At 33.7% G+C, this 17,802-nt stretch overlaps 3 protein-coding genes across 3 annotated transcripts; 1 reads left to right on the top strand and 2 right to left on the bottom strand.

Annotated features, from left to right (window-relative positions):
* Window positions 1–733: 733 nt before the first annotated feature.
* Window positions 734–1,296, bottom strand: LOC143581518 (large ribosomal subunit protein eL33w-like). Its single transcript, XM_077064284.1, has 3 exons — window positions 1,194–1,296; window positions 864–1,128; window positions 734–775 (listed from the first exon to the last, which is right to left on the bottom strand). Exons 1-3 carry the CDS (start codon window positions 1,223–1,225, stop codon window positions 734–736), a joined length of 339 nt encoding a protein of 112 aa, XP_076920399.1. The 5' UTR covers window positions 1,226–1,296.
* A 596-nt stretch (window positions 1,297–1,892) lies between these two features.
* Window positions 1,893–4,143, top strand: LOC143581517 (uncharacterized). The gene is made up of 3 exons (XM_077064283.1): window positions 1,893–1,978; window positions 3,764–4,013; window positions 4,097–4,143. The coding sequence occupies exon 2, from the start codon at window positions 3,767–3,769 to the stop codon at window positions 3,998–4,000; it is 234 nt and encodes a 77-aa protein (XP_076920398.1). The 5' UTR covers window positions 1,893–1,978; window positions 3,764–3,766; the 3' UTR covers window positions 4,001–4,013; window positions 4,097–4,143.
* A 5,293-nt stretch (window positions 4,144–9,436) lies between these two features.
* Window positions 9,437–9,976, bottom strand: LOC143581512 (uncharacterized). The gene has a single exon (XM_077064280.1). It carries the CDS (start codon window positions 9,974–9,976, stop codon window positions 9,437–9,439), a length of 540 nt encoding a protein of 179 aa, XP_076920395.1.
* Window positions 9,977–17,802: the final 7,826 nt, after the last annotated feature.

The raw sequence follows: 17,802 nt of genomic DNA, 5'->3' as shown, positions 1-17,802 counted from the left end.
GGCTACAACTTGTAATATAATAGTAATATATAATATATATATATATATGTATATAACACACATCCATACATGCCGGCCCCACCACCACACATTTCGCCCCTTCTTCCAGGCGAGGAGAAGACCTCGCCCCCACCCATTTTCGCCTAAAAATCGCCCAGGGGGCAGTGTTCGCGCCTCTTCGCGCCCAAAATCGCCCAAATTGTAGCCCCACTACACATGGCCTAACAACTATTCATAATGACACTAAAAAATATAAGATAACGTAAATAAAATCATGTCCGACTCAAAACAAAGATACTTTGACTGCATTTACGTAAGTGTGACCATCGATAAAAGTTCAACAAAATCCTAAGTTAACCAACGAAAATTGATCTAAACATCTTCAAAACTACAAACCATGTTCCAAAAACAGAATGAAACTCAGCATGCATACAAATATTTCAATCCAGACACACCCTGCATATTAATATACTCCTAAATCAAAATGGCTTCTTGTAGGGCTAATTATAAGCCTATAAATATTCGAAAACAATGCTTAATCAACATTTTCAAATAAAAAATTGAGCATTTATATGTTTAAATCAAAACAACTATCAACTACAATTGGGACAACTAGAAATACTAATATCAAGTCTGCATTTGTAAAAAAGCAGATAATATCATTTCAAACACATAAAAACAAAGGCAGCAAAAACAGAATTAAATAAACAGATTTAATAATAAAGATGATACCTTAAATGTTGCTTGGGTACATGAAGACTCTAACCCTAGACCCCTGAAAAACAACAATCAGTCACACAACAAAAAACTGCTAAGATACATAAACTTGTAAGTTGAATATAACATATAATAAAATAATATACCATGGATTTAGGTGGAAGATTGGACTTGAACTTAGCCCTGACAATACCAGTGTTACCATGCGGCCTTGTCACTTTCCCCCAAATGCACCGGTAATGAGACCCGTCCTTCTTCACTTTGGCCTTGTAGACGTACGCCATGCGTTTGCCTTGGTACCATGCCACCTCTTCCTTGGTGTTCACTCCTTCGATCTGAACCAACGATGTGTTTGGATACTGGTTTGACTTCGATCTCTTGTACCCCAGGATGGTTCCTCTGGTGTACAGTCTGTAATTGAGATGTAAAACGTGAGTGAAAAACAGATGTTATGTGATTTAGGGTTTGGATTATACCTGACGCGTTCTCCTTGACGACCTTTCACCATTTTGCTTTCTTTGCTTAACTTTACCTGACTGCCGGCGCTGATGAAGAAGAAAACAAACCCTAGAATCCTAAATAGTGTGTGTGAGTTTATAGGTGTGGATTATTATTTTGGATTCAATGTTTGGGCTTGGGTTGGCCTTTTAAGATGGATTTTTCATGACTACTTGACCCAATCATCAACAAAAAGTCAAAACCTTGCTGAGTACGGTTTTTATCAGTTCCAAACCGGTTTCAAAAGCAGTTTGGGTTTATGCTTTGGTTTAAAATCCGTTTTTTTTTTTGCACCTCTAAAGTTCAGAAACTGCTTGTTTGTACACCGCTAAATACTGCGTTGTGAATCCTTTGTAACTTGATTCAAAAATCATTATTTAACTTTGGTTTAGACTAGACATAAAACGAACAACCAAATTCAAATTTGATTCCACGTGAACGGTTATTTAACTAGCAAGATTACATAATGATAACATGCCTAACTTAGACTTAGTATACTAATCTTCAAGCCCGATACCGATAACATCTTTAAGGTTTGGCCCAGTGTATAAGTATATAATCTGAAAAATATATATATATGGGATACAAACTGCTGAAAATTAAAACATAGAGGACTAATTTGTGATCATTCTTATAAATAAATAAATAAGGCCTAGCCCTCCGGCGTAATAATTTTTGACGATTCGTATCTTTTTAAACAAACACATCAAGTCGATCTCCGGTGATTCGAGTCTGCTGCTGATCTTTCGATTCTTTATACGAGGTTAGTTGTTGTTTTCGTCGACGAATATCCTTCTTCCCATTAGGGCACGTGAATCGCATTTAGAAGAAGTCTAATAGATCAATTTAGGGTTTAAACGGATTGAATATGATTGTCACATAAATCATGAAATTACGGAAGCAGTCGTTCTAGTCAATTAACTTTCTTTAATGTTAGTGATGCGATTAGTTTACATGAAACCATCTGCTATATGTATATAATCGTTAGGGGTGGCAATCTTGACCCAACTCCTTTCAAATGAGTCAATTTGAGTTGTTTTAAAAGTTAAATGAGTTTGTTTGGGTAAAAGGTTTTAAATAAATGGGTCAAAATGAGTCATTTGAAATTCCATCCTTTTATTTTCGAGTCAAAATGGGTCGACAAGTTCAAAGAAATGGGTCGATGTGGGTTAGTGTCCTAAAGTAATGTGACAGGTTTCGGATCGGAACGGGTTTTCGTACAGGTTTCGGCACGAAACGGGTTTCAGATCGGAACGAGTTCGATTCAGGTTTCAAGTCAACACGAGTTTTCACCCGTGACGTGTTGGGTTTTGGTTTCTTTCTGGTCGATTCCGGACTCGTTTTTGTTCGTTTTTTCAGTTTTGTTTTTGTTCGGTTTGAATTCTTTTAGTTTCGTTTTGATTGATTTTTTCGATTTCGATTGATGCGGTCTGGTTTTGGCTTTTTGTTTCTTTGTTTCATTTTCGTCGATTCTTTCAATTTCGGTTCGATTCTAGATGGATGTTTTTTTTTTTATGGAACGAGGACAACGTATGAACATTTTAGTGCTTTTACTTTTTTTGTTTATGATTTATATTTTGAGTTATAATTTTTTTATTATTATTTTTGAATATTTTTTTGAGGGTTTTTGATCTTAATAGAAAACCCCTCAAAAAAATTCATAAAAAATAATTAAAAAATCATAACTTAAAATATAAGTAAAAAACGAAAAAACTAAAATGTTTCCGCCGTTATTCTCGTTCACAAAAAAAAAAAACTCAAAACCTGGTTTGACCATAACCTATTTTGACCCAAACCAAAACAACCCTTTTTTTAATTGACTCGTTTTGACTCATACTCGTTTTGACCCATGACTCATTTCAACCCATGACTCGTTCGACCCAACCCAACCCAACCCAACCCATTTGCCACCTCTAATAATCGTTCATTGTGTATGTAGTTCAACAGTTCTGTAGGTATTATCTGGATCTTAGTTTCTGATACTAATTACATAATCCGGTTGAATGGAGTATGATCTGAATCTTCTGCTAAAATATTGGCAGCAGTGTTTCAGAACTCGCTAGCGATTAATCGGACTGATTTTTTTAACGGTGATTGGCAGCACAGTTCAGACTGTTTTGCCATTTGAGTGAAGAGACAGATAATAATTATAATAAAAGACTTAGTATTTGTTGATGGCCAGTGGCAGCAATCTTATTGACATTTTTTGCCTTAGAAGTATCATTGCATACCTAATCACAGGATGCCTTTGGAGCTTTTTTCAATTATGTAGCCTCTAAAATTTATCATTAGTCTGTTTGATGATGATTAGCTGAGTATATTTGGCTCTTGAGACAGAAATGTAGTAAAATAGTTGAAAATAGATCGTATAGTTTATGTCATTATTTGAAGTGTCTGTTAATTGTAAGTTTGTAACGATGCTGAATCTGTACATAGTTAGTAAAGATTAAAGCCTCTAGTTTTATAAGATCTAATAGTACAACTGAAAACTTTTAGTTTTATAAGAATGTTTTTTTTTAAATGTTAAGTTGACTAATGCATAATACAGAATATGGGTCTTTGGACACTTCTGGAGGGGTGTCTGCTTATTGCAAATGCATTTGCAATATTGAATGAAGATCGTTTTCTTGCACCTAGAGGATGGAGCTTCCAAGAATACTCAGGGGTGAAGAGAAACTCCATCAAGGGACAGATTATCGGTCTGATTTATGCAACTCAGTATTTGAGAGTTCTATTGATTATTTTCAACTCTCTCAGCATTGTTGTAAAGCTGGTTTCTGGATGATTGATTACTCAATGTAAGTCAAAAAATCTTATTAACCAATGCAAGCTCAAAGTAAGTCTATTTTTATTCATGAATAATGTCTGTGTTGCTTATCAGGTCAAGAAGTTTTTGGAAGAACAGGGTTGCTGTTGGCGAAAGGAAAACTTATGTTATGTAGTAGTTTAATGTTGAAGTGTATGCATTTAGCTTCTTTAACATGTATTAAATATTGGATTAAATGTCTGTATTGAAAAGGTACTGCATTTGTTAGCGGGTATTGTATTGTGATCAAGAAGTTGGCAGCTTCAAGGATTGAATTGCAGCTTTAGTATGTTTGATCTAAACATTTAAAACACCGATCCATTAGAATGAATATGATATGTACATATCAGTATACACACTAATTCTATTACATACATAACCGGATCTCTTTATTAAAAATGCATGGGGTTAACAACTTAACATAGTCATCCTAATAACCTCCTTTGAATAGTTATGTGCACATTAAAAAGATCAAGTATTTGTATAATGTGTGTGATAAGATAGATGATACACCACCTGATATCTGTTTGAGTTGGTGGATATTTTTATGGAAATTTTCTAAATCATAATAAATCATTTGAACCCTAGTTTCATTTTCTTTGATGTGAGGATCAATGTTGGATAACTTACTTTTCAGCCACCAAATTAGGCCAAAAAAAAAGCTCTCATTACTTGAAGATATTTAGGTATTGGTGGGATTGATACCTGGCACATACTATCAACCTTCTATACATGTTCTTGTGGTATCGTGGAACAACTAAAATATATATTACACAACAAAAGTCGTGTGAACTCATTTAGAATAAAGTTTAGAGTATCACAACCTTTTTGTTAATAAGTTTGCTTTAAGTTATTTCAAATAAACAAATGATCAGTCTTTTATTATGAATGTAATCATATCTATTCTTAGGGGTGTGCAAATTAACCGTCATAATCATTAACCGAACCATAACCGACATAACCGAACTGATTTTAACCGATAACCGACATAACCAGCAGGTCGGTTTAATGAATTTTTAAAAACCGCCAAATACGGGTTGGCTATGGTTAAAGATAATTTCAAACCCGCCAAAACCGAACCACCCCATTTACAAGATTCTCAACTTTATGGAGTATGACTAGACACACCATTGATAATTTGTTGAAAATTAAAGAAGGTAATAACTAATAACGCTCTCATTTTTATACTATATGATTTAATTTTACTAAAGAGTTAAACCATTAATTGTTTGTTTGGATATATATTATTAACTAGACGGGCGCCCGCGCGATGCAGCGGAAAATCCAGACTTTGGTAATCTCATTACAAGTTTATATGTGTTTATTCGGTTTGAAAGCGTTCAAACCGATCATTGGTTTAATTTCACGATTGATTTTTTTTCTTTAACTTTTAGCCAACCAATTTCAAGTTTCAACGGGGTGGTTTCAGTTTTCGACGACAAAAAGGTTACTTACAGTTTGGATCACAGATTAATTTAAAAACCATCAAAACCATACCGCAAACACCCATACGTAAAATGTTGTTTTTAACTGAAAAAAAACTATAACAATATGATAATCAAATTAAAGATAATAAAATTCTCGTTTTTATGGTGCAATGCTTTATAAAAAATATTAACGTATAAAAAAGTTATGACCGTTTAAATTCCGTGGGTGAAGTTGGGTTAAAAGTGAAAATTAAAAGAGTATATAGATAAAAGATTAAGGGTCATAGTTGTAATTAGTGTTTAAATTTACAAAAGTTGATTAAAGTTACATGATCAAAATTGTAACTATTTTTAATGATTTGAAATTGCACGTGATTTATTCCTTAAAAGACTATATTGTCATTTTCAATATGCTTTGTTGAGTTGTAAGTTATGTACTAAATTTTGTATTTTACTTAAAAGCAAGCGTCTTAATTTGTCCATCTTTCACTCATTATATATAGTAGAGATATTAAGAATTATTAAATTTGTTGAACTATGTCATGTCATTTTTATTTTTTCTAGTATCAAAGTTTTAGGCTCAATTATACATTGGTTTGGTCATGGTTAACCGACCCATAACCGACTCGCTATAACCTTCAAAACCGTTTAACCGAAACCGCCATAACGGATCAGTTATGGTTATGATTATCTATTGACCGACATATTAGTTATGGTTATGGGTTTGGTATAAAACCGCCCCAAACCGACCCATGCACACCCCTATCTATACTTCTACATAGAGGTGCACAAATCGGTTAACCGGTTAACCTATAACCGGTTTTTTTGCTAACCTTTTTTTTTTTGCGGGCATTAACCGGTTATACCGGTTTTTCGGTTAGGTTAGTAACCGGTTTTTGACCGGTTGGGGAAGCGGTTTTGACCGGTTAGGCCGGACCGGTTAACCGGTTAATAACCGGTTTTTTATAAAATAATAATTAAAAAAATCGGTTAACCGGTTTTGAAACCAAATATATAAACCGGTTACTAACTGGCGGTTTTGTAAGGCCCCGTTCCCGGTAGCCCTACTTTAGCGTCGGATTTACTCATAAACACAGTTCTAAAAATCAGAGTTAATTAAAACTTTCGCGGAATATAAAACTTTAACCGATTATTACAAACATTTAATCTTTTCTTTAAAACCATAACATATATTTAACACATCTTTTCTTCCATCTTCAGATGCCAGCCGTTCAATCCATGTCATGTGCCATCCTCATGCCAGCTCTTTAGTTCGCTCACCTGCGTGCATACTAAAAGTCAGCTACGCTGAGTGAGTTCTAATTAATCAAGCAACTTACCATACAACCACTTCAAACAATATGTATGTATCCGAAGACACATAATCCACTGTCTAACCTGTCCACCTTACCACTTAACCACTTAACTGCCCCTAACCACTTAGCCACTTGTTTACGGAAACACATAGAGGCTTGTCCTCTCACGTGTTCACGTTATGCAACTTAATAACAGGGGCACGTATAGGCTTTCCCTATCACGCACTCACGTTATGCCACTTAATAACGAAGGCACGTATAGGCTTTCCCTATCACGCACTCACGTTATGCCACTAACACCCTTACTAGACTCTTGCCACTTCTAACACACTCTACCTCTACCTGCCTATATCACACTTCATATCAGTTCATTATTTACGTAATAAGCAAGTCACATCATAGCATTCATACACACTAACAACCACTTGGAATTTACCATCCTTGGCGATACGTGCAATATCAGAAGATCGTTCACGTACCGACAAGCATTATAAAATAGCTACCTCGTATAACATCTATAGCATACACTTACCATTTAAGGTAAGTGTATTCACACTTCACATCGAGTATGCACACAGCCCCGAAAACATAACAAGGAAATGGGGCTAGAAACTCACCTGAACTCGGCTACTTCTTCCGTTAATGGTTACTCCTTTCTTTGGCTGTGCACAGCTAACTGTACAACAATTATGCATATTGATCACTATCATTTTCCATTAGGATTTTAATTTATTTTCTAATTCGATAACTCATTCTTCATAGCGTATTAAGTCTGATTCGCTATCTGATCCGTTACCTTAAACGTAAGCGAGCATACATGTTAGGCGAACTTAACTAAGTTCAGCGAACTTAACATTCAGCGAACTTGGATTCTGGCGAACTTATCAGTAGCGAACTTAACATTAGCGGCTTAGGATCAGGCGAACTTATGCACAGGCGAACTTGTCTACAAGCGAACTTGTCCACAAGCGAACTTGTCCACAAGCGAACTTGTAACAACGCGAACTTCCATAGCGAAGTTATCCAGTAGCTGTGACGGGTTGATTTTTATCAACCTTAACAAGCATCTTGTGATTTTAATACTCTTGTTAAGGTTCGATATCACCCACTAACGTTTCCTACCCGTTTTCGTTCATTTTTAACCCGTATAAACCATAAAGCTTGGACCTTTACGCTTAAAAACTTTCAATACAATTCGTCGTACATAGCCATTCGTTAAGTTCGTTTCCAACGTCAAGTTTGCTACTTTATATTTCGTTTAGATCCGATTTACTTTATCTTTAAGTTTCAAGACTAACCGTTTATAAAAACATAAACTTTAAAGATAACGGTCATACCTTTACGTGTTTTTAAGGTTACGGTTAGCTTGGTGATGAACTACAATCCTGTATCTTGCTTGCACGCTCAAGATCTATCAAGTTATAGGCTCGGTTTGGTCTCGGATTGCACCTTAGCTCGCGGCCGCATAGGGTGTAAGAAGTATGTGTGTTTGAGTGTAGAGAATGAAATAAATAAGATGGATGGAAAATGGAAAAGGATTAGGGTTTAAGGGGTATTTATACTCCCTTAAGCCCATGGACCTAAGGCACATATTTCCTTTTTGGTCCATCTTTGCTTTCATTAAACCAAGCCCGTTACCCCTTTATCATTATTATTATATTATTATTACCGCTCCGCTAACTCATTTAGTTCACCCGACACAAATAATATATATTAAGTATTATCCTGGAATTTTCGGGATGTTACAGGTTTGGATCGGTTAGTAACCGGTTAGGGTTGGACCGGTTACTAACCGGTTACAAAATCGGTTAGAAACCGGTTAACCGGTTTATGTGTGCACATCTACTTCTACATGAGGTTAGTGACACCATGCCATCTAGACTTGGTTTAACCAGATGTTTCATCATCTTTGTTAATCATGTTTTAAAAACTATTTCAAACACATCTTTTGCATCTAGAATACAAAAAATATATATAGTGTTAGGAAACAAACTCAAATTATGCAAGATTATAGTATGCTAAACCTCAAACGATTAACAAGGTTACTCTATCAGAAGCACGAAGGGGCAGTAACCATGGTAGCAACAGTAGTTCTTCATAACAAAAAGCAAACCAAGTGGTTCTTTAACAGCTACCCTTGCCATTATAATCAAATATGATGGAAATCAAAATACAGACAATTAGACATCATAAGAACCTTACAAGAATACCGATGGGTCAAACAAACTATCCATACACCGATGACATATTAGACAGACCATTTAACATTTTCCACATATCATAATATGCGGCATACGGCCCATATGATACATAGGTAATGTTATACAAGCCCGTATACAAATTAAAAAGGTTTATACAAGTTGTTATACGAATCGTTTAAGGTAGTTTGCAAGAGTTATACAGTTCGTATAATTTTACCAAAACTGACTGTTGTGACAACTGACAATGGTAACCTTACTCGACATGTATAACAAGTGAGGGTGATGTCTATAATAGCAACCTTACTGAATACTGATCCACTACCTACAAGTTCAAAACATCAAGAAACATGTCTATTGATTTCCAGATAAACAAACCACCAACACAAACCACGTCAATACAAAAACGCCAAATAAAACGTTCACGATTACATATCTAGACACGCTAACTTACCAAAGTACCAAACGATCTCACTACTTCATACCAGTTTCCAAATCATTCGCTTTGACCGCACCAATCTTCACATATCTGAAACCAAAAGGACACACATAACCTTCACCTTCACCTTGCACCTTCCGCCTATCAACAAAATACGACCACACATGTGACACAAACCAACCCGCAAATGCTCCACAACCAATAGTCAATATAAATCCCAAATCAGCACAACCTTCACTCTCTGAATCATTCTTTAAACCTTCGTTACCTTCCACCTTCGAATGCTCCTTCGGAATAACTGCAGGCATCGAATGCATCCATTTCGGAATCTCCTTAATTCCGAAGCTCCACGAATACACCGACGCAATCTCTTCACGCTCTTCATTATCAGACACCAAACCCAACAAAACCTCTTCACCTTTCAACATTTCCCCCAAATCTACCCGATACGAAACCAACGGCTCGACCGGCTTTGGGTGACCAAACTCAGTTACCCTAACATCTACCCGCTTCAAAATCGCAATGTAATCGACCCACGCCGTTAATTTCACTCCAGTTTTCAACTCATGAGTCATAATCGAAACATTGCTAACCCTAGAAGACGAAATTGTGCATAAATTGGAACCAAACTCGACATTAACGAACTGGGTTTCATCCAATTGTTCAAAAGATACGTTTTTAGCTAATTTGGAAGCAAACCCAGATGGGATTATTACCAGTGAGAGACGATTGCCGATCTTGAACGTGAAGTTGGTGGAAAACGACGTCGTTGGGGTGAGTTTGAACGGTGTGGTGTGGAATATGATGCCGGAGCTTGATGGGTTTGGGCGGGTGAGTTGAACGGTATCGGAATCTTTGTCGCCGGATAAATGAGCGTCGCCGGAGAGTGAATATTCGGCTGGGAATTGGAATGAGGTTGATGACGTGGATGGTGTTGATAGAGATAGGATGAGTAGTATGAGGAGTGAGTGGAAACCAAGCCATCATCACAACAATGGTGATTTTGATTTTTGAGAAATTTGTGAGTCTCAAATGGGAATAATAAGGGTGTGTTTGGGATTGCTTATTTAAATGAAAAAATGACTTTTTGTTAAAAGACCTTATTAACTTATGATTTTTTTAAAAGAAGTTTTTAAAAACATGTTTGGATTAGCTTATGTGTTGGGGAAAATCAAAATGACTAATAAGGACACTCTTTTTTAAAAAAAAGTGTAATGGGTTTTGAAGGTTGGAAGGGTGTAATAGGTAAATCAAACTCATTAAGTTAATAAGTTACAAATTTCTAATTTTTGAAAGCCCCTTTATTTTGCCTTCTCATTAAGTTAAAATCCATAAGTACTTATGGTTTGCCAAACACATTATACACCTTATTAACTTTTCAAAAAGTTTATAAGTTATAAGTTGATGAAAATAAGGAATCCCAAACACCCCCTAAGAAGACTATATTGTAATCTTTCGTCTAGACTCTAGAGATAAACAAATGGTACCGGGTACCGATACTAAATAGATTATTCAACTAGGGTTGTTTATGAGTCGAGTTAAGATGGGTTTAAGCTCAAAATTAGACAAGGCAGCTCAGCTAGGCTTAAGCTCGAGTGTGAAGTTAAACGAACCTAAGATCAAGCCATGACCCTAGCCAAGCTCGACAAAAATCAGACAGTTCGACTCGTGACGTTTCAAAACACTTTTTTTAGCTAGTATTATTCGAGTTTTTATTAATCGATCCAAGAACCGCAAGGTTTGTTAACAGCCCTATAACCCAACTTTATGAGGTTTTGGATTGGTACAGTACCGGTATTTTATCAATCTTTTGTCTTTATTACGGTACCATGCCGAGAATTTTAGGTACGTGTACACATATTTAGCGACTTTCAGTTTCGGTATCGAGCTCATCCACTTTCACCCTAGTTTTCATTCCCAAAGTGTAAAATTCATTTATTTTGTTATTTAGTTTGTTAACTTTTACAATTTACAATATTAAGAATGTAATATGTTGCAAGCCAAGTTATATGTGGATTTTGAGATGTCACGTGATGTGAGAAAATGAGCTTGAAAGGATTCACATTTTAGGATGTGACAGTACGGTAATTATGGGAAATAATATCAAAAAATCATTAAAGGTACCATGTGTGACATGATAGATATGAGTTTAGCGCATTTGAGAAGAATATTATGAGTTTAACCACATTTTTAGAAAAATATTTTAAATTGCCAAAACATGTGTAACCAATATGTATGTATACCTTGTGATAGACAATTAACCTTTAAATGGTTTCTTTTTAGCGATTACATAATGTCAATTGTCAAATGATGCTACCACGTTTTTAAATTACAAAAGGTTTGTCTAGAGAGAGAATATATGATTTACTAAAGAGGAATGAGTTAAGTCCAATCAGTTTAACAAAAAGGCATAGTTGCTTAAAATTAGGAAAAAATTTTAAAATGTCCTTTTTTTTTGTTTTTTGAGAGAGAGTTCTAAATATATCTCTATCAAATTCAAATTCCATCTATATCTCTTTACTAGCACGTCTTAGCCTTTATGTTAGGAGTTCGAGACGACATGTTTCTTAACTCGTCGCCTCCCCGTCATATTAACTCAAAACTCGTCGTCTCACCATCATGTTACCTCAACACTCGTTGTCTCCCCGCCATGTTAGCTCAAAACTCGTTGCCTCTCTGTCAGGGAAAGGTATCAAATGGGCTCTGATTGAACTCAAACTCGTGGTATTGGAATCATCTCGTCGAACTCTACAATATTAGATTTTATGTTTTCGCTTTTCAATTTCTAGCTTGTAGACTTTAGAATTTTTGTTCAAATCATTGTGTTTTTTTTGTTAATTTTCTCATTGTGTCTTTTTTCTTCAGCATTGTGTTATATTACTCAACATTATATTATATTGTGTTCGTCATTGGGTTATATTTTGCGATCCATTGTGTTAGATTTAGAAGACTTTGCAGGAAAATTAACTTAACCTTGAGATAGTGGATTAGATGTGATCGAATGCTCTTATTCCCCCCATATATATAGATACCCGATGAGTCTCTAAAAATAGGGAATTACTATAGTTTTTCATCATATTTTGGCGATGAGATATGGTGATGTGGAGTAAAAGAACAAATTTTTGTATTTGCTTTAAATTTGAGAGATGAGGACGAGTATACACAATGTAATTCTGTTAATTAGAGGTAGTATTATCTATACATGGTTGAGTGTATAACCATGTTATCTTGTGTAAACCCTAATCACAATCATCAATACATCAACACACATTTACATTTTTGTTAACACACAACTTGAGAGTTTATCTTGAACCAAAGGGAATTAGGGAAATGATCTAAATTGGAGCCATTACAATAATCATATCAATAAGGGGAGACCAAGTCATTTAAGTCATGTAAATATGTAATTACAACTCACAGTTTAAACACAATGGGGATTAAATCCTCCTACGTATTCCTATAGCTAAAAGATTTGAACAACTCTTTGTTTTCAATTACTATTACTATATGTAAGAGAGTTTTCGATACTGAATTCTAGGAGATCGAGCACTCGAAAAATAAAGATTTTTAAAGACTTCAATGAAAACAATAAGGTCTTGAAACAAAGATCGGAGTAAAGTATTGTCATATTAATACACGAAAGACGAAATGCATGTTCCTAAACATTTAGTTCACAGGTTGGCAAGTACATGTGATCGTTTTCACCCGAGAAGGTTTCAAAAGCTACCTATCTTGAAGTAGTATACTCAAGCTGAAACTCTTTTAAATATGTGTTGTGTTACTTGTGTATTGCATTGGTGACTTTTTTATTTCCACTTTCATGTAAGAGATCGTAATTTGGAACCTGCATGCATTTATATAGGTTTAAACAATCTATAATGCAATTTATATATGCATGTAAAACTTCAATAGAAACTAATGAGAAAATAGAGCTTAGTTGTAAGATTTGGTGAAAAGTCACAGCAACTTTTAATTAAATGAACTAACAATTAAAATTTCTTTTAACCAACTATTTAATGTATTTTCCGAACATAACATGAAAACTTACAGGTTTTTTTTTCATGAAAATCGTCTCTAGTGACATGTTTGGAATTACACCATTGATATCATTTTACTATAGTGACAAATGTCATTATAGACATCCAAAAATCACTATTTCATTAATCTATATCTATACTCTCTAATAAAATGTTACAAGTTTTGCAATTTGTCACTTCTACATTAAACATCACTCTTTTTAACAAATTTATAATACAAAAATAATACTTATCATTTTTAAAATTTATGATTCAAAATTTGTTAATTTAATATTTACTTCCTGTTTTTTTTTCCAAACATTTGATATTTATAATTATCTTTTACTTTAAAACTGTTTTAAAAAACTATTGTACAACGACTGTATTAATAATGTTAAACGGGTTTATTATTTCTTGTATACTGATTATTTGTTAAATAATGTATTTTCAAGAACTACTCGTGTAATACACGGGCCTCAAACTAGTATACTAATATTGCATTTACAGATCAACATAATGTTCCATAACACATTCTAACAACTTTTTTCATACATTCTTCCACTAAAAATACATGCACTATGTAAACCAGAAAAAAATTACCATTACAGAAAAGAATTTCATTTTGGTTTGCAAGATTCGTTTGAATACACACACACGCATGAAATGCTTTACGTAAATATTTCTTGAAAAGTTGTGTTATGGAATAAAATTTTCTACTTAGACTTTACCGACAGATTGTTGGTAATAAATTAATATTGTGTAATGTGTAACATGGTATAACTGATAGCTAGTGCAACCTTGAGAATATAATAGACATGATCACCTTGGAATATTCTACTAGATATATGTACATATATTTTTTACCAATAAACCTCAATAACTTGGTAGTCAACTTAAACAATTTATCATTAATCGGGTAATCTGGTTAGCGAAATATTTCGATTTGAATTCCTCGTTAAAGTACTATAAACTATTTGATAAACATCATATACCCGCGTAATACTTTATCCCATAAACCAGGAAAGATGTAAAGTAACATCAATTCTAGTAACACCATAGAGCTAGAGCTCTTTGTTTTATATTCTCTCTTCATGTCGTTCACTGCTAGACCTAGTCGATAACACCAAATGATGAATATAATTCGCATAAACAAACAGATTAAATTCTTCTATAAATGAATTGCACACAACTGAATAAAAACTACGAGTTTAAATGTGTTTATAATTCGCACCATGTTCATTCGATATAAGAAGATAAGGTATTTCTAAAGGTGGGAAGCTGTAGCCATGTGCCTAGAGTTGAAGGTCGAGTTCATGTGACAAAACGAATATCATAAAGAAAAAATGCATTCCTTTATTGGAAGAATTATTTTATTTTTCACAAATATAGTACATATATGTGCTTGTATAGTTCGTTTTTGTTTATAAATGAATAAGTGAAGAGTAGTATGTATATATACATGCTTTCTCGATTAAGCGTGCAAATTAATGAATATAGTGGAGCAGCTTGTTGCCCGCTTACCCATTATCCAGATGTAGCTCGGTTTGTAAACTATAATGAATATATGATTTGTCTTTGAAATAGATGAATATATATATATATATATATATATATATATATATATCATGCACATACAAATTTATTTGTATGTATTATATATTTATATGTAATTAAGTACTCTTAAGTCCTAACCTATATACATGTTGAATAAGGATATATAATTTGACTATAATGTATGTAAAAGGTAACGAGACAGGATAACATGAACTAATTAGACAACTAAAAATAAGATATCAAGTACAAAAATGTTCAAATATTTTCGTGATTCTCAATTATTTTATAATTCATTTTTCCATAAAAACATCACTTAACATTGTTAATTTCTTTAACACTTCTTATTTGTGATTAAAATATTTGTTAATGCTATCTTCCACTTCAGACTGAACGTGTGTACTCGAGCCAATTAACTACTAGGTCGTGTTATTATTGCCTTGAGCCTAAGTTGGTATTAGCTTGACTCATATTTACTTTCCAAACACCTATAAGGCTATAATTGGACATAGTATCGCGACTCAATCGATATAACAAGATGAAGGTCAAAAAATGAAGTTTCAAAAGCAATAAAAATATATTTATAATCTATAATGACCAAATAATTGTAAATTGCAATTACAGAAATAACATAACTTTTGTATAACTTCAAAGTTATAAAATGTTTGGTATTAATCCTCAATAAAAATAAAATATATAAAAAAATTAACCCTTTGTACCATACTATGACTTCGTCCTTTTATCTTAAATTAGTCATTATACAAGTTGATTCAACAGTTCTTTTATCCCTATCAAGGCCTCACTACACATGTGCATGATTCCCTTTGTTTTCAGGACACTCAAAATGAGCTCCCAAAATTAGCACATAACACTCCCTTGGATTCCAAATAAAGTACCACAAACCCATGTGGGTTTGGACTCCCTTTCCTATAGGGCCTCCCTCCACTGCCCATTTGTGTGTGTCCCATATGCTACCCTCTTATGGATGTTTGGCTATTTTTGAACTTAATTAAAGATCTTTCTTTAAAAAATACACTCTACCTATTAAAACTGCACACTTCACATAAATCATATAAGCTAAAGGGCATATATAGGCAAGTGTAATTTATAAACAAAAAAAAAGGAAAAAAAAACTAAACTACTTGTAATAAGACGATATATGTTTTGTCATATTTAAGAAGGCTGACTTTTCAGACTCATATTATAACCACACAACGCAAATGATTATGGCGGTATCTACGTATTGTCCTTCATAGACTTCTCATAGGCCTCAATCACATGGAAATGTCCATTCATATAAGCAAGCAAATTCATTCTTCTTATAGTAAAAACGACAACCATCATGCTCACCCACTATCTGACATCTATAGTTGGTTTGCTATTTAAACTATAGTGTTTTAATAACATCTAATCATTCTTATTTTTATTGACTATGTACAATCATCAAATTTATAAATCATTACAAATTTGTGATTTTCTTACTTTTAAGCTTGTTCTACTCTTTATTTTTTTTTTATGATTAGAAAATAAAACTAATACAACATTCATGAGTCATATCATACATATATTAAAAGGTAACTTGCGGTTATCTCACATTAAAGAATGTTCATGAAATCAACCAGTCATTTTGCTACACGTATCCGAATTCCAAAACTATAAGTTACAATATATTATATTATAAAAATAATTTACAGAACACGTGTTACTGTCAGAAAGCTATGTCATTGCTTCTTCTTCCCTACTTGATCAACTCACCTTATGTTTCACTCTCTGATCTCCCACTAGCAAAATCAATCGATTGTTGCTCACCACCACTATCTATGGTGTTCGATTGTACCATCTCTCAGTAAATTGAAGACTACAGCACCGCTCTGCTGTTTTCGATTATGGATTTAGTTTTCATTCATCGATTTCAAGCTATGCCTAGGTATTTTTAGAGCAATTTAGTTTTGGTTCTAAGGTATCTTAAATTAAAACATTAATTAGCTAAGTTTATACTTTCTTAAATAATTTATATGTGATAAATAGTTCATATTTTATTAAATACTTTATATTTTTGTAAATAAATTGGATTTTCTTAAATAATTTATATTTGACAAAATATTGCATCATCTAAGAACTGAATTATATTGCCATTCAAAAAAAAAAACTATGTTATGTATTAATTAGCATTCAAGATATATATGTTCAAGCTACAAATAACTGCATTAGATGTTAAATTTGATATAAAAGATGCATGTACTTGAAATTCTTGAACCTCATCAAAAGTTTAGAAACAATCACACAAAAAGCCTAAGATTACAAAAGTTTGTCTATAGTTTATAGACTAGAAAACATTAGAGGCTAATCAAGGAGGTAAAAGCAAGACTAAAACTATCGAGTTTGTGAATTTATACTTACTTGCACTTGGAGAAATTCCCACATATGCGTTTTATATATCCCTTTTCAAATTGTACGGAAATTTCTTATCAAGTGATTCAATTCCCCGACGACAATTGAAAATCAAACATCAAAGGCCTCTCCTATCTTTAGTTTTTCTTGGCTCATATCGTTCTAATTTTATCAAGTTAGAAGCAACTGAAGAAGGTATCCAAAAGGATAGCATGATCCCAACTCTATGCACACACACACATGTATACAACGTATATGAGATTTAGGATCAATGCGATCCCTTTGGATGCCTCCTTCAGCTACCGTCACACACGCGCACAAACATATAGAGAGAGGGAGATAGAGTGAGGAGAGAGAGATGGGAGGTGGGCAAGAAGAAGACTTGAGCAAATGGAAGAAGGGATGCTCAATATAAGAGATTGTCAAAAGTGATATCTAACAAA

Source organism: Bidens hawaiensis, unplaced genomic scaffold (assembly GCF_021521415.1).
Source record: "Bidens hawaiensis isolate Kalapana, Puna unplaced genomic scaffold, B.hawaiensis_p1.1 tig00031087_1, whole genome shotgun sequence".
Lineage (NCBI taxonomy): Eukaryota > Viridiplantae > Streptophyta > Magnoliopsida > Asterales > Asteraceae > Bidens > Bidens hawaiensis.
This window is presented reverse-complemented; position numbering and strand designations above follow the sequence as displayed.